This window comes from Heloderma suspectum, chromosome 2, assembly GCF_057233095.1.
Source record: "Heloderma suspectum isolate Gila_16-S chromosome 2, 16-S_ref, whole genome shotgun sequence".
NCBI classification, from domain to species: domain Eukaryota; kingdom Metazoa; phylum Chordata; class Lepidosauria; order Squamata; family Helodermatidae; genus Heloderma; species Heloderma suspectum.
The window spans coordinates 361,016,376-361,038,492 of NC_139459.1; the positions used below are offsets into that span (position 1 = coordinate 361,016,376).

Genomic DNA, 22,117 nt, shown 5'->3' on the forward strand with positions numbered 1-22,117 from the left:
CCCGGAGTGTGCTCAAGTTCATAAAGTGCTGGTATTAACATTCAAAACACTTAATGGCTTGGGGCCAGGTTATCTGAAGGATCGCCTCCTCCCATATGTGCCTGCCCGGACCTTAAGATCATCGTCAGCAGCCCTTCTCCGTGAGCCCCTGCCAAAGGAAGTGAGGTGGGTGGCTACTAGGAGGAGGGCTTTTTCTGCTGTGGCACCCCGGCTGTGGAATGAGCTCCCTAGTGCGGTTCGCCTGGCACCTACATTGTATTCCTTTCGGCGCCAGGTGAAGACCTTTTTATTTTCCCAGGCATTTTAGCATTTTAGCTTTCTAGACTTTTAGCTTTGCTGTTTGAAATCTGTATTTTAAACTCCTGCACTGCTGCTAGGTTTTATTGTGGTTGTATTGTTATATTGTGGTTTTAATGCTTTATAGTTTTATTGTGTGCTGTTTGGTTTTAATTTTTGTGGACCACCCAGAGAGCTTCGGCTATTGGGCGGTATAGAAATGAAATAAATAAAATAAATAATATTTTATTTTATTTATTTAGGGACCTCGACTTGCACCTGCCCTGGAGTGAAAGCCGGGTGTAGATGCACCCCCTGTGAGTCTTGCAAGGAGTGGGGAGGGGGATGTCCCACCTTTTGCTGACGCCCTGTGAGCCATTTGGCTGAGCACAACCTAGCCGGCTGAGACTAGCACCTCCAACCCACTGCCAGCTTCCTGAGCCATTAGCCAAAGTTGGGAAGGAGTCCAGTGCGATGTTTTCCTGCCCTTAACATGTCTGGCTTTCTCCCCTCCTCCTAATGCACACCCATGTACATCTGGTCCAAAAGCCCCTTTGCTCGGAAGGAGGGAGAATGCTCAGGGATCTCAGGTGCGTGAAAGCCTTCCTCTCCCCCTCTCGAATACAGACCACAAATTAAGATGGTTTCACTTCTTTATTACGCAGTTAAATGGCAGCCAAGCACTGCACAATGAAACCACTGACAGAGGAGGGCGTAGCTCAGTGGTGGAGGCCCTGTTTTGGATGGCGAAGGACACACAGTTCGGTCCCCCAAATCTCCGGACAGGGCTGGGAAAGAGCCCCTTTCCGAAACCCCAAGGAGTTTCTGAGTGACGACAATTATCGTTAGGCTTCGATGGTCTGTCTCGGTAGAAGGCAGCCGCTGAGGTGGCTCGTTGTCTTCTGCTTTGCTTCCTTGACAGAGCACCTGAAGAGGGACTGCTTGGCCTTCTGTGGTCTGGAATATAAGCTCACAACGCACACGTCAAATTGTACAGATAGGCAATGCTGGGTGTGCTGACTGGGGCTGATGGGAGCTGTAGTCCAGCACATGTGGAGGCTGCCAGGTGGGGGAGGCTGCTCCACAGCACTGGCTCAGGCTGCTGCTGGCGTGTGCGTTTGTGTGGAGAGTGACTGTTCCTATGTGCTCATATCACATCACAGGAGGTGACGACACACGGGAGGGGGGGGGGAACCAGACAGATCTATAGCTTCATGTGCACCACGTCGCTCTGCCCTAATTGCATCCAACGCCCACCCCCATTTTACATGTTAAAACGTAAAAGCTTCTTCTGTTTTTGGACAAGAACATGAGGTGGGCCAATCCCCTTTTCAAAAATCCCACCAAAAAAGAAGCGGGGGGGCTTCCGGACGTGGCTTTTATCATGCCATTGCCCTGCCTCAGCCCCATAATTTTTACGGAGAGCCCAGGCATTGTTAAGGATGGACGAAAGTCCCTTACCTGGTCCCGCAGCTTGCTTTGCGGTGGGGGGAGGCACTTTGGTTATCCCCCCGAAGTTCTTGGCGGGGGTGAGGCACCCCGCCCCTCCCAGCCAAAATTCAGGCCAGGGGGAGGCGCCCCATCCCTCACCGCTGAAATTCAGGCCGGGGGGGAGTGCCCCGTCTCCCCGGCCGCGAAATAAAAAAAGTAAAGTAAAACAAAAAACAAAAAAACATGTGATAGGCTACGTAACGATTTACGTAGCCTATCATGGCTAGATTTTCAAAGTCAGCCGTGATAGGCTACGTAAATCTTTATCTAGCCTATCACGGGTGACTTTGGAAAAAAAAAAGCGCGTACGCAAATGGCAGCGCCCATGGGCGCCGCCATTTGCGGTCCTTATTTGGGAATGCAAATACTGCATGTAAGTGTTGCCCTTATTTTTGCCATAGTCTACATAAATCTTTACGTAGACTACCCCTGCCCAAACAAGGAACGCAAATGGCGGCGCCCATGGGCGCTGCCATTTGCGTACGCGCTTTTTTTTTTCCAAAGTCACCCGTGATAGGCTAGATAAAGATTTACGTAGCCTATCACGGCTGACTTTGAAAATCTAGCCGTGATAGGCTACGTAAATCGTTACGTAGCCTATCACGTTTTTTTTTTAATTTTATTTTACTGGGAAATGGTGGTGGCGGCGGCCGGTCAGAAGACCAGCCGCCGCCCCCGCCGAAACGCCGCCGAAACGCCGCCGGGACCCGCCACCGAGAGGGACATTCGAAGGAGGTAAGTCCCATCCCGGGGGGGGTGTGGCGGGGGTGTGGCGGAGAATTTCACCACCAATTTCGGGGGGCCGAATTCGTTGACATTCGGCCTCCCGGAGATTCGTGGAGAAATTCTCCGCCATCTGTAGGCATTGTCGCCTTTACCCTGTAATCCTCCCATGCTCTCCCACCTCTTCTTCTGAGGGAAATCCATTCAGGAAAGGCGGAAGAGCAGCACGAGGCCTTAGCACTGAGCCCTCGTCTTTACGTGAAGCACCCTCTTAAAGGCTGTCCATAACCCTCCCTCAGAGCCAGAGGCTCTCTCAGGGTCGTCTCTCCTCAGAGCATGGAGGCTGGGTCTCAGCAGGGCCTGCGTCCTGACTGCTCTCTCTTCCCGTCGGTTCTTCCTAATGGCTCAGAGGGGTGCCTGTCACAGAGTCTGTCACGAAATGTGCTCTGGGTAAGCGTTGCTTGACAAATCCCTTGACTGTCAAGTACTGGCTGTCCGTCCCCCCCCCCACATCCCCCAGCCATAGGGAGTAAGAGGAAAATGGAGCTCCAAGTCGGCCTCATGCTCCTTTTTGTGGGCCAGAAACCTGAACAGGCAGCTGAAGCAGGCACAAGAAAACTTTACTAATGAACACAACTATCTTTTAACAGAGGGGGGAAAGATCAGCCCCAAGCTAGCAAGATGTCACCTGAACAGTCATCTATAAACTGTCACAACAGACTAGCAGATGGGCTGTTCCTCTAACCCTGCAAACTTCCATCTGGCCTGCAAGATAAACAAACATCTGTTTAAGTGTTATGTGTCCGGGGGCGGGGTGTACCGTGGGTTAGTTATTGTTGTTGAACCCAGGCAGCTCCTGTAGATCTGGGGGTAGCAACAGTGGGTGTGCTGAAGAAAGAACAGTTGTGTTTGAGGCCTGGTGATTCTTGCAGTCATTGCTACTACCTATGCAACACTTTTTGGCAACAAGGATGGGGTCTGAGAGCTATACGGGCAGCATGGACTGTGAATCCAATGAATGCAGCTAACTGGTAAGCAGTCTGCTAGGCCCACTCCTGTGGGAAAACAATCAAAATGGCTGCCTTAGGTCATACTGAAGAGTTTGATGTGAGTCAACTTCTTCCTGGGATTCTTATGCAGAGCGGCTTTCTTTCAATCTGGAGGCAAATAAGATAGCTAATGCTGAACAAAAGCGAGCTGTGCTCTTAACTGTTTGTGGGCCACAGACATTGGCCATAATAGATTATTGGCCATAATCGGTAGTACATGCCCTGGTCTCCTCTCATTTAGACTACTGTAATGCGCTCTACATGGGGTTACCCTTGAAGACGGTTCGGAAACTGCAGCTGGTACAGAATGCGGCGGCTCACCTGATTAAAGGCAGCCGCCGGCGAGATCACATCACTCCAGTGCTGAAGGAGTTGCACTGGTTACCAGTTGTTTTCCGGGCCAAATTCAAGGTGTTGGTTTTGACCTTTAAAACCCTATATGGTTCCGGCCAAGCCTATCTTAAGGAGCGCCTCCAGCAGCACCAGACAGGCTGCTTAACAAGATCAGCCTCGGATAGCCTTCTCTCTGTCCCATCAGCCAGGACAGCTAGACTGGTGGGGACGAGGGAGAGGGCCTTTTCTGTGGTGGCCCCCAATCTGTGGAACTCCCTCCCTAGGGAACTCCGTCATGCCCCCTCTTTAATGAGCTTCCCTCATGCATTAAAAATGTTGTTGTTCAGGCAGGCATTTGGGGTGGATTAGGGTATTTTAGAAAATGTTTTTATTGTAGAATTTTATTGTTTTAAACTGTTTTTATTGTATGTTGTACATCGCCCAGAGTGGCTGGGTGACTAGCCAGATGGGCGATTAATAAATTTAATAATAAATAAATTAATAAATAAAATAAAAATAATAGGATCCCTCACTGCTCCTGTCTCCCCCAAACTAAGACATTTGATGAACTTCTGGGATTATTGAAGATGCATTTCTCACAAAATCCTTCAGTTATTGTGCATAGATTACAACTTCACAAACAAATGCAGCCATCTGGAGAGGGCATGGCCGCTTCTAGTGCAGAACTGCATCATCTTTCTCAACGCTGCAACCGTCAAGCAAGGAGGTGGGAATGTGATGGTTTGGGCCTGTTTTGCTGCCTCAGGACCTGGACAGCTTGCCATCATTGACACAAGCATGAAGTCTGCAGTGTTTCAGAAGGTTGCAGAGGAGAATGTGAGGCCATCCATCCATGAGCTGAAGCGGAATCAAAAGTGGCTCATGCAACAAGGCGATGATCCTAAAATACAAGCCGATCTACAAAAGAATGGCTGCGGAAGAAGAAATTCCGTGTTTTAGAATGGCTGTAGATGTACAGTATGGCTCCTTCCAAGGAAAGCTTCCACTTATAGTTGTGGAGGAGCAGAAGAAAGGCCAGGGTCTGAGGAATTGGGAGAACACAAGGGGAAGTCAGTGTCATTCCATCTGGATCCATCCATTGCACCAATCTGCATGAAAGCCAGGAATGAGCCTTTTGCATTGCGGGGAAAACTGAAGAAGAGCTTCATCCTCTCATCAAGCAAGGAGCACTAGAACCAGTTGCACAGACCCAGTGGGCTGCGCTCATTGTGCCAGCATTAAAACCTAATGGGGATGTGAGAGTGTGGGTGTGTTTCACCAGCGATTTACTCCAACCTGGCCGCATGTGGAGGTCACACAGTTTACATGATGTCATGGCCATCCAGCAGGTGTCCCGTACTTTATCGCAGAAAAACCAGTTCTTCTGAGACTGGTTAGAGTCTGACTTTTCCTCTTGACTTTGGCTTGGTTACAGTCCTGCTGGGGTGTGTTCCATCACCTGCACTTGCTTGGGTATCGTAGCCCTGCCCATGGGAGTGTCGCTCATCTGCCTGTGACCTCACTGACCCTTTCCCTCCCTGTTTTCTGGATGGTTCAACGCCATTTTGGAGCTGGATGGCAAGGGACCAACTTTTTAAAAAACATTGAAAATAAGCAAATTAAGCAAATAGATCACTAATGCATATAAGCGTGCTATCGCAGGCAAGCAAGTACTCCCACTACAGCCTGAAAATTAGGTTTATCTAGGGATATTGGAGAATTTCTCCACGAATCTCCGGGAGGCCAAATGCCAATGCATTCGGCCCCCCAAAATTGGTGGGGAAATTCTCCGCCCCCCCGCCCCCCCCCGGGATGGGACTTACCTCGTGCAAATGTCCCTAGCGGTGGCGGGTCCCAGCAGCGGTTCAGCGGCGGTTCGGCATTTCCAAGTAAAGTAAAAAAAAAAAAACGTGATAGGCTACGTAAAGATTTATGTAGCCTATCACGGCTAGATTTTCAAAGTCAGCCGTGATAGGCTACGTAAATCTTTACGTAGCCTATCACGGCTGACTTTGGGGGGGGGGAAAGCGCGTATGCAAATGGCGGCGCCCATGGGCTCCACCATTTGCATTCCTTATTTGGGCACGGGTAGTCTACGTAAAGATTTACGTAGACTACGGCGAAAATAAGGGCAACACAAATAGCGTTGCCCTTATTTTCGCTGTAGTCTACATAAATCTTTACGTAGACTACCCGTGCCCAAATAAGGAACGCAAATGGCGGCGCCCATGGGCACCGCCATTTGCGTACGCGCTTTTTTTTTTTCAAAGTCAGCCGTGATAGGCTATGTAAAGATTTACGTAGCCTATCTCGACTGACTTTGAAAATCTAGCCGTGATAGGCTACGTAAATCTTTATGTAGCCTATCAAGTTTTTTTTTTTTTTACACTTTACTTTTTTCTTTCGTGGCCGGGGAGACGGGGCACTCCCCCCCAGCCAGAATTTCGGCGGGGAGGGGCGGGGCGCCTCCCCACCCACCAAGAATTTTCGGGGGGGCAAACGGAATGCCTCCCCCCCACCCCGAACAAAGCTGCGGGACCAGCTAAGGGACTTTCGTCCATCCCTAGTAAGATTTGATCTGCCTGAAGAGGTGAGTCAGGAAGGGCTTCTAGCATAAGGACTTCCAATGGAGGAGGTACAACAAAATCTGGAATCTGAAGTGGTACCCGACTCAGTCCATCAGCATTAGCTCTTGCCTTTCCTGGTTTGTAGGCAAGTGTATAGTCATAAGCATGGAGCAGAATGCTCCAGTGCTGCATGTGAGGTTATAGTATGAAGGGAGTAGGCCTACCAGGAGAGATGATTCCTAAAAGAGGCTTGTGGTCTATGCGTATTTCAAAAGCATGGCCATAGAGATAGTTGTGGAACTTTTTGACTCCTGCAGTTAACAGCCGGGGCTTCTCTGCTCATTTGCTTTCAGTTTCTTTCAGTGGATGACATAGTCTTTGAATAATAAGCAGTTGGTGCCTCTGTAGCATCTGGAAATGTGTGGCTTAGCCTAGCACCAAGCCCATCATAAGAAGCATCAGTAGTAAGGATTAGTGGCTTCTTTTCATCATAATGTACAAGCACAGAATTTGAACTCAACAAGTGTTTCACATTCTGGAAAGCATTCTCATGCTGGCTGGTCCATTTCCATGGAGTTCTTTTTCCCAGCAAGCCTTGCAATGGCTCAGCAATGGTGGCCTTTTGTGGAAGAAACACATGGTAGAAATTGGGAAGTTCCCCGAAGGCTTGAAGTTCCTGCTTTGTTTTTAGAGCAGGGGCATCGTGAATTGCACGTATTTTGTCTTCAGTGGGGTGAATGCCAGAAGCATCGATACAGTGGCCCAAAAATGTTATGCTGGAGCTTCAGTTTCACATTTCTCCTTCTTTACATGAATGCTGGATGTGTCAGAACAATGTAGGACTTCTTGGAGTCATTCAGCAAGTGAATGACTTCCTCTGTTGAACCCATGATCAGGGCATCAGCAAAATATAGTAGAACACCTGGAATTCCAGAAAGTAGGATTTCCATGTATTGCTGGAACAGTCCAGAGGCCACAGAAATTCCAAATTGCAGACGCTTTAGTCGGAATGCCTCTCGATGAGTGATCATTGTTTGGGCACCTGCTGTAGCGTCATCAACGATCAACTACTGATACGTAGGCCAGATCAAGTTTTCCCTTCCCTTCACCAAGAAGAGCGAGGAGTTGATAGAAAGCAGGCACTGGATATGGATGCTGCTTAAGTGCTTATTCACAGTGTACTTGTAATCCCCACATGGGCCATGTTTCCATGACAATGGAAGGGTGAAGCAAATGAAGAAATACCGGAGTTTTCCTGGAATCGGCAGGGCTCCGTGCAGGGCTCCACAAAGGACTGCACCGCACCGTTATAAGTCACTGACAGAAACATACTTCCGGGTGGGGGGACGGGACTGGAAGTGAATGTCATCAGACTGGCATGGGCTGCTCAACTAATAAGAGAGGCTCCCCCCTCCAGGATCTAGTCCCCTTAATGGCAATCTCGGGAACAAGCATTATTGACCACAATGGGAGTTACTTCTGAGTAGACTTCCCGGACTAATGTTCCACCCATTTTCCCCCTTCCTGCTTTCCCTCTAAATACCAGGCTACCACCTTTGCAAGCACACCTGAATAAATGTGCTATCGCACAATAGCACAAGTGTGTGATAGTGCATTTTCAGGAACAAGACTCATTGACTGCAACAGGAGTCAGCAGGCAACCCTGAATTAATGTGCTATCGCGCGATAGCGCAAATGTATGTTAGTGCTATTTTGTGATAGAGTGATAGCGAGATACTGACTTAGAGGGTATGTGTACTGATGGAAGATCTGTGCAATGGTGTTATAATGAGATAGCACCTTCACATGTAATGCAAAAGCTGAACTATGAATCTTGCAAAATGGGACCAAAGGACACAAAGGAATATTAGCTGTGGAGACTCCACAGGTGGAATTTCTGGTGAAGTGACCTGAGATAAACCTAGGGATGGATGAAAGTCCCTTACCTGGTCCCGCAGCTTTTTTCGGGGGGGGAGGCGCTCCGTTTCTCCCCCCAAAATTCTTGGCGGGTGGGGAGGCGCCCCGCCCATCCCCGCCGAAATTCTGGCCGGGGGGAGGCACCCCATCCCTCCCCGCCGAAGTTCTGGCCAGGGGGGAGCGCCCCGTCTCCCCGGCCGCGAAAGAAAAAAGTAAAGTAAAACAAACAAAAAGCGTGACAGGCTACGTAAAGATTTACGTAGCCTATCACGGCTAGATTTTCAAAGTCAGCCATGATAGGCTACGTAAATCTTTACGTAGCCTATCACGGCTGACTTTGGAAAAAAAAAGCGCGTACGCAAATGGCGGTGCCCATGGGCGACACCATTTGTGTTCCTTATTTGGGCACGGGTAGTCTACGTAAAGATTTACGTAGACTATGGCGAAAATAAGGCCAACGCTATTTGTGTTGCCCTTATTTTCGCCGTAGTCTACGTAAATCTTTACGTAGGCTACCCGTGCCCAAATAAGGAACGCAAATGGCGGCGCCCATGGGCGCCGCCATTTGCGCACGCGCTTCCCCCCCCCAAAGTCAGCCGTGATAGGCTACGTAAAGATTTACGTAGCCTATCACGGCTGACTTTGAAAATCTAGCCGTGATAGGCTACGTAAACCTTTACGTAGCCTATCACGTGTGTGTGGGTTTTTTTACACTTTACTTGGAAATGGCATCGGCGGCAGCCGGCCACCGAAACACTGCCGAACCGCCTCCGGGACCCGCCACTGCGAGGGACATTTGGCCACGGTAAGTCCCATCCCGGGGGGGGGGGGTGTCAGAGAATTTCCCCACCAATTTTGGGGGGCCGAATGCGTTGGCATTCGGCCTCCCGGAGATTCGTGGAGAAATTTTCCGACATCCCTACCTTACATTCTTAAATCTCTGAGCCCTTCTGCCTCACAGGGAAGCCAAGAGTGGCACAAAGGTTTCCCTCCTCCCTCTGCTGTGCAAAGAGAGCTCAGTGTTCTGGGGCTATGTGTATTTCGCTACCCTGGAATTGTGAAAATGACAGTAATTCTTGAGGAATCCCCCATGTATTTCCATCCAGCAAGTCAATAACCAAGACATCCTGGAGACAACCTGCTTAATAACAAGACACGTGGGGCTGGGGTGGTGTCTGCTCACCTGGGGGCTGATCATTTCTTGCTAAGGTTTAATCCCACTGCTGGGGAGTGTAAACTCCGCTCCCTGTCAGGTTGTCTTTGTCACTGACCCAGGAAAGAAAGTCTCTGTGCCACTGATGACTTGGCTGCTGGAGGTGCTGCTGTTTTGGCTCCTGCCGCAGGCCACCCAGAGGATGCTGGGCACCACCTGCCTCTTGACCAGGCCGAAGGAACTGCAAGACTATCACAGCCCGGGAGACCTCCTTGTCAGTGGGAATTTCCCACTTGGCTTTTATTCTTATTCGAAGCCATCAGACTTCCGTAGGTTAGCCCCACCAAACCTCCTCACTTCTACTTTGTAAGTTTCCACAAGAGGGAGGTGGGATAGACGTTTGCCTGTTTTGCTTTCATATTGGTGGGCTCCTTCTAGGGATGGGGGAGAATTCCTCCATGGACCCCAATGAGACCGGATTCCAAGAATCTGACTCTCAGGTGTAACAGCAGCAGCAACAACGGCCTCCCTTCCGCCCTAAATTATGCTGCTGAAAGGAAGGAAGTTGGGGGTAGGCAGGAGCGGGGTCTTGTGTCCAAGGATTGCGAGCCCCCTTCAATTTTGGCGCTGAAAAGAAACTGAAAAGAAAAAAGAATAGTTTCATTCTAAGTTTGTGTGTCTTTTTTGCACCAGGCTCCGGTTGCGGGACCTTTGGGGGGCTAGTAAAAAAAAGGAAGTCGAGGAAGTCAGACCTTTGTTCCCTCTCGTTCAGTCTCACCTGCACTGAGAGGCAGCGGCTTTCCTTCCCTCTCCTACCTAGAAATGCTTCCAGGGATTGACCCTGCGGGCTTCCATGTGCAAAGCAGGTGCTCCTTGGGTCCTTTACCTAAGATTTTGGTTCTCATGTCTTCCGAATAAAGTCAGAAAGGAAGCGGCCTCATACTGGGTCAGCCCATAGATCTTCTCTAGCTCAGTACGTAGCAGTTGCTCTCCAGGGTGTGACGCCGGGGGTCTCTCTTATGGTGGCCTGTATATGCCAGGGATGGATCCTGGGACCAGCTGCATTTGATTGATGTGCTCTATCACTGAACTACATTCCTTCCTCTAAAGAGTAAACAAGTTTCTGCTCCTCATGGTTCTCAATGAAGGACTGATTTAAGTAGGAAGGTGTTCTATGCCATGTCAGGGCTTTGGCAGCTTTGGGTCAATCTTGCCTGCAATGACTGGCAGCTGCTCTCTAGGGTTTCAGAGAGGGCTCTTTCTCAGTCCTCCTGGGAGATTCCAGGGACTAAAGCTGCCTTGACCACTGAGCTATGGTCGTGCTCCACAGTAGTTCTGAATCACATGTGTAAAATCTTGCTTCACTACAAAGAGTTACTGGAGATGTAGTGATGAATCCTGGGTTAACTTTGCTTGTAAAAGAATTGGACAAATTCCTGGAGGACAGGCCTATTGGAAGCTCAGAAATAGAGATTCCACTGTTGGTGGCAGTCTACTGCTGATCATTCAGGAGCTGCTGAGAGGAGGGAGAAGAAGAAATTATGGCTGCTATGTTCATATCTCTCTTGTGGGGCACCCAGGAAGCATCTAAGTTGACCACAGTTGGAAAACGTATGATGAATGAGAGGGAGCACCTTGGTCTGATAGAACAGAGCTCATCTGATGTTCTTCTAACTATGTCCTTCAACCAATTCATGGAGAAGGCTGGTTGAACTGAGAACACTTTGCTATTGTTAATCCTGATAGAGCTGCACAGTGGGAAGGACCCTGTCAAATTGTTTATATATATTGTTTTTGCGCTTTGGTTTTATGTATAAGCCACCTTGGAAACATCTGTATCCTGGAAGTTGGAACATCAATAATGAAAATATATGGTAAAAAAAAAATTATAAATGAGCTGAATTAGATCTCTGATCCAGCAGGGCTTTTCGGGTGTTCCTGTGAAATGCATCCAGCAATAATTGGTGTCCCTCTGAGTCAAAAGAACAACTTGAATTTGTCTGTGAATCCTTCGTGTCGATGTCTGTGGTCTAGAAGTTTTGTGTCTGTACAAAAGGGTTAAACCAGATGGACGTTTTAACCCTGCACTTCTCGGCAGTTCTGTTGGGATCCTCACCCACCTCCCAATGTCACTCTCATCACTGCAGGATGACACTAAAGTACTACCCCCAACTCCTGGCCTTGGCATTCACCATCAAGCAGCTCAACAAGGATCCTGTTCTCCTACCCAACTGTACTCTTGGCTTCCGCATCTGTGACCACAGCAACATTGCAAGATGGATCTACTTGAACAGTCTGTCTCTCCTCTCCACACGGGGCCAAATGTTTCCGAATTATAAATGTCACAAGCATGATCAACTGCTCTCTGTTATTGGGGGTCTGGACTCCAAATCTTCAAGGGAGATTGCCTCCTTCATGGGAATCTTCAAGATCCCACAGGTGAGGGGATTCACCTGGGGATAGATGTAGGGGCCTGCAGAGCTCAGGAACACTAAGGTGGAAAGGCAAATACCTGAAAACATATCTGTCTGTGCAGTGCGTGGGTTGCTTTGATTCCGGGTGGCAGGACTGGGGGGCCTTCTTATTCTGGCTAACCTGCCACGCAATAGCTTTGGTGGTGGCTAGGAATCTCAGGTGGCTACTGCGTGTTTAGTAGCCACCCAGCCAGCAATCAGTCTGTTCAAAAGGTTTTGTATTGGGAACATAACATGGAGTTTTGCGACCTCTTAAAGAATCAGAAACGTGCAAGGTACCAAAAGGCTCCTGGTTGTTCTTTCTGCAGTTGACTCATGCAGCTTCCCCTCCGGGAATTGGGGGGAGCCCCTATGCCAGCAAGATAAAATGTGTCAGTGTTTCATGTATTGGGACACATTTCGATATACAATAGCTTCTGTTTCAGCCGCACACCTTATGATGCAAACAGAAAGTTTTTGGAGTGGTGGCACTTCAGGAATTTCTACTGAAGACCTGCTAACTTTGTGTGGACCTTTTTATGTTTTGTGTGTCATAATGTATGTTTGAAAAGAATGGAACCAGTGTGATCAAACTATCCTTGATGAGGAAGAAGCCAGAAAGCCCCCAATATGCTTACAATGAGTCACACTTCTTGAATATACACACTAGGGCCTATGCATCGCAATGGTTGGGAAATGTGTCTGGGTTACCTCCATAGAAGCACTGACATTTGTGGTGAGATCCACACAGGAGGAGGGGGCTAAACGTTCTCATCAAGCTTCACTCCATATTTCGATATCCATTTTAAAAAGGACAGCTTCCCTCTGGATAGCCCTTCATGCATCTGAAGTGGGCTGTTAAGCTCCATGGGAGCTTAAGTCATTAAAAATTGTGTCAGTCTTTACAGTGCCACAAAATTCTGACTGAACGGACTAACAGCAAATTCCTTCCTTCAGCTTGGATATGGCTTCTTCAAGACAACAGAATTTCCTTCCTTCTACCAGATTGATCCCAGTGAAACCTCCCAGTATGTGGGCTTAGTCCAGCTGCTCCTGCATTTCCACTGGAACTGGTTTGGGCTGGTTGCCTCAACTGATGACGCTGGTGAACATTTCATCCAGGCACTGACACCAATGCTCCAGCAGAATGACATCTGTGTTGCCATCACCGAAATGTTCAACCCAAGAAACCACCTCCTTCTACAACAAGCACTATCTGGCTCTGTTCCTCGTTCTTGGTTTGACCCTCAAGTGATGATTGCCTTTGGGGACCCCAATGTTATAAAGATATTAACAGTGTTCTTGGTTATTCATGAACGAAAGACCAAGATCTCATTTAGGAAGGTTTGGATACTGACATCCCACTGGGAAAGTTCTTCGACAGACCTGGCCAACCTCTTCCATGGTGCTCTTCACTTCAGAGTCCACAGGAGGGATGTGCCAGGATTCAAGCATTTTTTCTGGGCTTTAGATCCACACCAACCACAAGGAGATGTCTTTCTCCATCAATGGTGGGAAGATGTATTTGAATGTCAGTTTCTGAAACCAGGTCAAACATCTCCAAAGGCAGAGAGAAAATGTGCAGGGGAGGAGAAGGTACAGGATCTGGGGATCCATAAGTTGGAAATGACCATGTCCAGTCGCAGCTATAACACCTTAAATGCCGTCTATTCTGTGGCACATGCGCTACATTCTGTGTCCTCATCTGGACCCAGACGTGGAATGAAGGGGGAAGGCAAGTGGCTTCCGAATATCCAGCCATGGCAGGTAATGTCCTCCTTCATATCTGGCAAGCTTTTATAAGGTGCCTGGGTCTCAGTGGTCTGATCCTGGAAGCAAAGGGCAAGCCTGGGAGAAAGGCTATTAGTCCACTCTAAGGCTCCAAAGAAAGACATTTCCCATGGATATCCTTTCATGCCTGTCATTTCCCCTGAAGAGCCTTACGAAGGGAGTGAAGAGCAGCAGAGACTCACACTGTTTCTGTAACATTTATGTATTGACTAATGTGGCTATTGAGGAGCAAGAAATCAAGCAAGCCCTCACCCCAAAGCCATAGTGCTAATCTAGCAAGCATTGCTGGTCCCCCCACCTCAATTGGAAGAAGCAAACATCAGGCAACCCTCCCCCCACCCCCCGCCAGGCAGCTGCAGAACCCCAGGAGTTGCTTCCTTTGAGCATTCGAGTCTGAGGCCTCTGCCACCCATTCAAAGGCATGAGGGAGGCTCGTAGCAAGCAGATGCCAAAGGAAAAAGCCCAACCACTGGGCAAGCAGATCTGAGCAATTAGTGCCCCATGAACGCGTCTTGATGCATCTTAAGTGCACACTAAACAATGGAGTACAGAAAAAAAGAAGAAGTCTCATAACGTGATGGCACTTATGGTATTGACAGGTTTCAAGCCCTTCTGACCTGTGTATAGTCAGACAAAGTCAGTCTCCAAGTAAACAGGTTTTATTGAGCAAAGCAATCATTCTCTCAGCTAGTTGGGTGACAGATCTGGTCATCTTCTGACAGCCCAATGCTAAGGTCCCTGATCAAGCTGACACAACCCTAACCAGCTTATCTGAAGTTCACTCTGAGGGATGCACACCAGCAGAAGAGAACGTTGCAGTTCTGACTCTGCTCTACAGCACGAATCCGGAAGGGCTTCCTCAGTCCCGCCCTCAGGGAGGATCCTGCCCTAGAGACCTCCTGTCCTGGGCCAGCTTAAGGTGGAATGCCTTATTTCCTTGTGCTGCTCCTTCCTCTTGACTGTACACCTGATCCATGCATCTGTCACACTCACCTCCTCGCCCTCTGTGAGTTGCTGGGTTCTCACAGAAGGAGAAGTTAAGGTTGTGCTTTGATCCCACTGATTAGCCTGCCCTTGGGAAGGTCCTTCCATGTCTCTGTGAGCTACCTGAGGCTTGGGTTCCTCTTCCACAGTCTCTGCAGGGAGACTGGGCCCAATCCTGACAGGTATCTTGGAAGAGACCAGAACTCACTCCCAATTACCCCATTTTCTAATTCTCTCTTCCATTTCAGATTCTTGCCTCTTTGAGGAAAGTCCAGTTTAACAACAGCCTTGGAGAGGAAGTCTCTTTTTATAAAAAGGGAGAGAGATACGATATCGAGAACTGGATTTTCTTCCCAAACACATCCTTAGCTCCCAGGAAAGTTGGACAGGTGGATCCAGAAGCTCCCCCAGGCCAAGATTTCACCATTCACTCTGATGGGATTGTGTGGGCTACAGAGGTGAGTTTGTGGTGAATGTCACAGGAGAATCATAGAATCATAGAATAGTAGGGTTGGAAGGGGCCTACAAGGCCATCGAGTCCAACCCCCTGCTCAGTGCAGGAATCCAAGTCAGAGCATCCTTGACAGATGGCTGTCCAGCCTCATCTTCAACGCCTCCAGTGTGGGAGAGCCCACCACCTCCATAGGTCATTGGTTCCATTGTCGTATTGCTCTAACAGTCAGAATGTTTTTCCTGATGTTCAGCCGGAATCTGGCTTCCTGTAACTTGAGCCCATTATTCCGTGTCCTGCACTCTGGGATGATCAAGAAGAGATCCTGGCCTTCTTCTCTGTGACAACCTTTCAAGTACTTGGAGAGTGCTATCATATCTCCCCTCAGTCTTCTCTTCTCAAGGCTAAATGCCCAGTTCTTTCAGTCTCTCTTCATAGGGCTTTGTTTCCAGTCCACTGATCATCTTTGTTGCCCTCCTCTGAACCCTCTCCAGTTTGTCTGCATCCTTCTTATGCAGCCGGATTTCCGGCCACGGAGGGCTCTGGGTAAAAACAAAATAAAACACCCGCGTACGCAAATGGCGGCAGCTACGGCTGCCACCATTTGCATTCCTTCTTTTTGGCCGTCTTAATCTTCGTAAATATTTACGTAGACTATGACGGCGAAAATAAAGGGGAACACAAATAGCGTAGCGGGTGCTATTTGCATCCCTTTTTGATTCACTGTTTTAGCCTACGTAAATATTTATGTAAACAGCCAAAAAGAAGGAATGCAAATGGCGGCAGCCGTAGCCACCGCTATTTGGGTACGTGGGTGTTTTTTTTTTTTAAACCCACCCAACCATGATAGGCTACGTAAAGATTTATGTAGCCTATCACGTCTTTTTTTTTTTAAACCCACCCAGCCATGATAGCTACATAAATCTTTACGTAGCCTATCACGTCTTTTTTTTTTTTTTACCAAGACTGGAAATGGTGGTGGCGGCAGCCAGTTGGAAGACCAGCTGCTGCAGCCGGCGGCAGCGAAGCTGCCACCAGAGCCGCCGCCACTGCTGCTGCCCGGACGATCCGCCCCAAGTAAATCTCGTCCCGGGGGGGAGCCGTGGAGGGGCGGGGAGGGCAGGCCGTTCCACCACAGATTTCGGGGGGGGCGAATGGACTGGAATTCGGTAGGGATGGGGGAGAATTTATCCCCGAAACTTCGGGGGGCCGAGCGCCAACGCATTCGGTCCTCCGAAGGTTGTTCAGGGAGAAATTCTCCGCCCCCCCGCCCCCCGCCTCCCCCCAGGATGGGACTTACCTTTCACGAATGTCGCTCCCGCCGCCATTACAAGAAAGGTAAAACAAAAACAAAAACGCCCCTGTGATAGGCTACGTAATGATTTACGTAGCCTATCATGGCTAGATTTGCAAAGTCAGCCGTGATAGGCTACGTAAATCGTTACGTAGCCCATCACGGGGCTTTTTTTTTTTTAACTTTTCTTTTGAAGTTCGCACCCGGGGAGACGGGGCGCTTCTCCCCGGCCTGAATTTCGGCTGGGCGACGCGGGAAGCCTCCCCCCCAGCCTGAATTTTAGCTGGGCGAGGCGGGAACCCTCACCTCCCCGGCCTGAACTTCAGGGGGAGAAGCGAAGCGCCTCCCCCGCACCGCGAAGCAAGCTGCGAGACCAGGTAAGTGACTTTCGTACATCCCTACCATTCGGCCTCACCGAGATCTGTGGCGGAATTCTCTCCGTCCCTAGTTGTGCCCAGAACTGGACGCAGTACTCCAGATGAAGCCTAACCAGTGCTGAGTAGAGAGGAACTAGTACTTCCCGGGATTTGGAAGCTATGCTCCCATTAATGCAGCACGAAATAGCATTTGTCTTTTTTGCAGCCACATCACATTGTTGGCTCATATTTAGCTTGTGATCAACAACAATTCCAAGATCTTTCTCGCTTGTAGTTTTGTTGAGCCACATATCCCCCATCTTGTAAGGAGAAGGAAAGAATATCATAGTTCTGTCACTTGAGAAGAGAAGTTGCCTTTCTAGACGAGACCAAAGGCCTATGGAGTCCAGTGATAAAGAAAAATCTTTGCATGCAAAACCCCAGGTTCAGCCCAGGGCATCTCTAGGAAAGAGTGGAAAAATCCTCTCCTTCCATGCCCAGAGAGCCGCTGCCAGTCAGGGCTGACTATACAGGGTTAGTTGGATCAAGGACCTGACTTGGAAGAAGGGAGTTTCCAATGATCCTGCTTCTGTCTTAGAATATTTTTATATCACCATTTATTATGATGGTTCTAAAGAACCTGCAAGTTGGGATGGATGGACCCATCTCTGTCCAGGACGCAAAGGAGCTTGACGAGCTGCCCCTCCGCTCGCGCAACCCTGATCCACTCAGTGAGCCTCCCTGCTTCCCTGATGAGCCGCACGAGCCATGCCTCCTTTCCACGCCAAGTACTCCAGCAGTCAAGCCTTTGTGCTTCATGCACACAAGGGCTTAATGGCTGGAATCCTCTGCATGGCGCACCCCCCCACACTGCCAAGCACTCTAGCCCTGTCCTCTCAAGGAGGCCAGAGCTAGAGCACTGGATTGCTGCCAAGGCCCTTCCTGCCATGCCGGTTGTCAAGAGCTTCCTTGACAGCCGGCTGAGGAGGGACGGGTCTTTAGCGGGGCTGCCAGCCTCTCGCCAAGCTCTGGGGTGCTCGGTGGCCAGGTCCAGAAAAGATTCAACCTTCCTAAATTGGTGGTCCTATCCATCGTGTGATGGGAAACTTGTCTGAGTAACGCCAAGTGCTTTTTAGTGCGCTGCCTATCACATGTAAAACCTCAACGATTTCTCTCTTCCCTTTAAGAAGACACCCCTTGCCAGGTGTGTAGAGCAGTGCTCTCCAGGGCACCGGAGAAGAGTTCCAGAGGGGAAGCCCGTTTGCTGCTATAGATGCGATCGTTGTCCGGAAGGGACAATTTCTACCTCGACAGGTACCACAAACTTTGAGAGCCATGTAAAAGTGCAGAACATACTGTGGCAAGAGTCGAGTGAGGGCATAGGAAAACCAGAGTCAAGAAAAAGAGTGAGCCATTTCCCTGGGAATATTTTCTCCATAAATCCCACTATAATTTCCTAACTCAGTGGTTTAGTGGTTTGCAAGGTCTTCACAATTTCTTGAAGAAATCTTCTATTTAAATAATAAAACAGTGACTCTCATTACATTATTAATACTCGCAAGTATAGAATCTGTTGCGGTTTCTTAGATACTCACATTGGCCAATCTCTCCATACTGTATTTTTTAACACCGTACCTCCATTTTCAAATGTTTTGGGATCAGAGCTGAAGCTGTTTGGGCAGAACATCGATCAGGGCAGGTGGTTGGTCATCTTTGGAACACCTGGAGCATGTTTTCCCAATCTCAAACACGTTGCCCTTTCAATTGATAGCTATTACTTCAAGGAGTTTGCCAGCCTTTGCACCAACAGATCTCCTAAGAGGACAGTCCATCAGCTGAAGAAAATTACAGATCATTATTTCTTTACCCATTCAGGAGGCACTGCAGGTGTCCGATAGGGGTTCACTTCATACAGTCCCCAGATTTTCACTTCTACTTACAGCTTTAGGGGGTTTCTTCTTTACAGAATATTAAACATGAGCCTGGTACATGGGGCCATGACATGGAGGTGAAAAAAAGCAATTTCATAATTTTTCTGACTCTTGTCATATGAAATATGATGCTGATGTTTAAAGATAAAATAATAAAATGGAAGTTGTCCGGTAGGTGGAAAGAAAGCTATGGAATTGCTATTTCCATTTCCTTCTTTTGTTGGTTGAACTGCCGCTAGGGGTGCACGAAAGCCACTTACCTGGTCTCGCAGCTTGTTCGCGGTGGGGGTGAGGCACTTCGCTGCTCCCCCTGAAGTTCAGGCAGGAGGGGGGAGGCTTCCCGCCTTGCCCGGCTGAAATTCAGGCCGGGGAGGAGGCGCCTCGCCTCGCCTGGCCGCGAAATAAAAAGATAAAAAAAAAAACGCCCCCGTGATAGGCTACGTGACGATTAACGTAGCCTATCACGGCTAGATCTGCAAAGTCAGCCATGATAGGCTACGTTAATCGTCACGTAGCCTATCACGGGTGACTTAAAAAAAAAAAAAAGTGCCTACGCAAATGGCGGCCCCCATAGGGAGCCGCCATTCGCGTTCCTTATTTGGCTGCTGTAGTCTACGTAAATCTTTACGTAGACTATGGCGAAAATAAGGGCAACGCAAATAGCGTTGCCCTTATTTTCGCCGTAGTCTACGTAATCTTTACGTAGACTACAGCGACCAAATAAGGAACGGGAATGGCGGCTCCCTATGGGGGCCGCCATTAGCCGTATGCGCTTTTTTTTTTTTTTAAGTCACCCGTGATAGGCTACGTGATGATTTACGTAGCCTATCATGGCTGACTTTGCAAATCTAGCCGTGATAGGCTACATTAATCGTCACGTAGCCTATCACGGGGGCGTTTTTTTTTTTTTTACTGTTATTAGAATGGCGGCGGTGGCAGCCGGTCGAAAGACCGGCTGCCGCCTCTGCCCCTGTCGAAGACCTGACGAACCGCCGCCGGGACCCGCCGCCAGGAGGGACATTCGGGAAAGGTAAGTCCCATCCCGGGGAGGGTGCGGGGTGCGGGGGGGTGCAGAGAATTTCTCCCCAAAACTACTTCGGGGGGCCGAACACGTTGGCACTTGGCCCCCCGAAGTTTCGGGGAGAAATTCTCCCCCATCCCTAACTGCCGCGTATAAGAACATGTGTGTCACTTTTGAGATGCTTCCATTCCTTTTGCTCATTCCAGATGCAGATCGCTGTACCCCATGCCCAGAAGATCAACACCCAAACAGGAACCAAGACCAGTGCATCTCCAAGAAGATCCATTTCCTTTCCTATCAAGAGACACTGGGGTTGGTTTTAACTTCTCTTGCCCTTGCCCTGTCTCTGCTCACAACTGTAGTGCTGGCAATCTTCATTAAATCCCGTGACACACCAATAGTCAAAGCCAACAACCGAAACCTCACCTATGTACTCCTCATCGCCCTCCTGTTCTGCTTCTTCTGCTCTTTCCTGTTCATTGGCCGACAAACCACGGTCACCTGTCTTCTCCGACAAACTGCTTTCAGCCTCACCTTCTCTGTAGCTGTTTCTTCCGTGTTGGCAAAAACTGTGACGGTGGTTCTGGCCTTCATGGCCACCAAGCCAGGAAACATGGCAAGAAAACTCTTGGGGAGACAACTGACAAACTCCATTGTCCTGGCCTGTCCCCTCATCCAGGCTGTGATCTGTGCTGTCTGGCTGGTGACCCCTCCCCCGTTCCCAAATTTGGACTTCCATGCCTTGGCTGGAGAGGTCATAGTGGAATGTAATGAAGGCTCAGTCACCATGTTTTACGCTGTCCTGGCTTACATGGGCTTCCTGGCTCTCATCAGCTTCACTGTGGCTTTCCTAGCCAGGAAATTGCCTGACAGCTTTAACGAAGCCAAGTTTATCACCTTCAGCATGCTGGTGTTTGGCAGTGTGTGGATCTCTTTTGTTCCAACTTACCTGAGCACCAAGGGGAAGACCATGGTGGCTGTGGAGGTCTTCTCCATCCTGGCCTCTGGGGCCAGTCTCCTGGGTTGCATCTTTCTCCCCAAATGCTACATTATTGTGCTGAGGCCCCATCTCAACACCAGGGATCATCTTATACGGAAGAATGATTAAAAGAACTATCACTTTCGGAATATGCCTTGCTAGTCTAGTTCCCTGTCAATTATATCTACAGTGGCAAGAAAACGTTTGTGAATCCTAACAATAATTACAGAAATTCCATAGTTTAAACACAATAGCCTTCATCAATCAGAGCCAGTCCTTTTCTAAACATCTAATACAGTTTATTTCCCACTTGCATGTCTTGTGAAATAAAACAATGTATAAATAAGGCATATAATGAGTACTTAAGAGTCAGGAGATGTACAAAAGTAATTGAACCCCTGGTTGCATCAGCACAATTAAAGGGATTAATTAGAATCAGGTGTTTAATTAGGCAGACCTTCAGGGGTGAGTTTGGGAGGCCCTACCCTATATGAGGATCAGAAACTTCGGGAGTTTGGTATTGACCATACGGTTGTGTGTAAACATGTCATGCCATGATCAAAAGACATCTCTGAGGACTTCAGAAAAGTAGGTATTGCTGCTCAACAGTCCAAATAGGATTATAAAACAATTTCTAAGGATTTGGGGCTCCACCAATCCCCTGTCAGATCGACCGTCCAGAAATGGAGATGGTTCAAGGCCACAGTCACTCTACCCAGGAGTGTTTGTGCTACCAAACTTTCTCAAAGAACAAACTGGCACATTATCCAAGAAGTCAAAAACAACCCCAGGGTAACATCCCAGGATCTGCAGGCCACTCTCGCCTAGGCGTTCATGACTCAATGATCAGAAAAAGACTTGACAAGAACAGTGTTCATGGGAGGATAGCCAAGAGGAAACCACTGCTCTCTAAAAAGCACATTACTGCCCATCTGAAATTCGCTAAAGATCACATAGATGATCCCCAAGACTTCTGGAACAATGTTCTCTGGACAGATGAGTCAAAGGAATAACTTTTTGGCCTCAATGAGAAATGTTATGTTTGCCAAAAAAACAAACACTGAATTCAAACAGAAGAGCCTCATCCCAACTGTCAAACAAGGAGGTGGGAATGTCATGGTTTGGGCCTGCTTTGCTGCCTCAGGGCTTGGACAGCTTGCCATCATTGACACAAGCATGAAGTAGGGATGTCAGAGAATTCTGCGACAGATCTCGGTGAGGCCAAATGCCAGTGTATTCGGCCCTCCAAAATCCATGGCAGAACGAAGCCTCCACCCCCCCAACCCATGAAAGGCGTGTGGAGCCGAGCCCCCAACCCATGAAGGTGCGTGAAACGGAGCACTTACCT

At 48.8% G+C, this 22,117-nt stretch overlaps 1 protein-coding gene across 1 annotated transcript; it reads left to right on the forward strand.

The window, feature by feature from the left end:
- Nucleotides 1–11,657: 11,657 nt before the first annotated feature.
- On the forward strand, nt 11,658–22,079 carry LOC146355644 (vomeronasal type-2 receptor 26-like). Its single transcript, XM_084829953.1, has 8 exons — nt 11,658–11,948; nt 13,109–13,306; nt 13,678–13,729; nt 13,899–13,944; nt 14,887–14,919; nt 16,679–16,859; nt 18,026–18,152; nt 19,997–22,079. Exons 1-8 carry the CDS (start codon nt 11,658–11,660, stop codon nt 20,896–20,898), a joined length of 1,830 nt encoding a protein of 609 aa, XP_084686079.1. The 3' UTR covers nt 20,899–22,079.
- The last annotated feature ends 38 nt before the right edge of the window (nt 22,080–22,117 follow it).

Coding starts and splice junctions, on each gene's coding strand:
- LOC146355644 (XM_084829953.1), top strand. CDS start 11,658: ATGACACTAAAGTACTACCCCCAACTCCTGGCCTTGGCATTCACCATC. Junction 11,949..13,108: donor GAATCTTCAAGATCCCACAG/GTGAGGGGATTC, acceptor ATGCTCCAGCAG/AATGACATCTGTGTTGCCAT. Junction 18,153..19,996: donor GACAATTTCTACCTCGACAG/GTACCACAAACT, acceptor TGCTCATTCCAG/ATGCAGATCGCTGTACCCCA.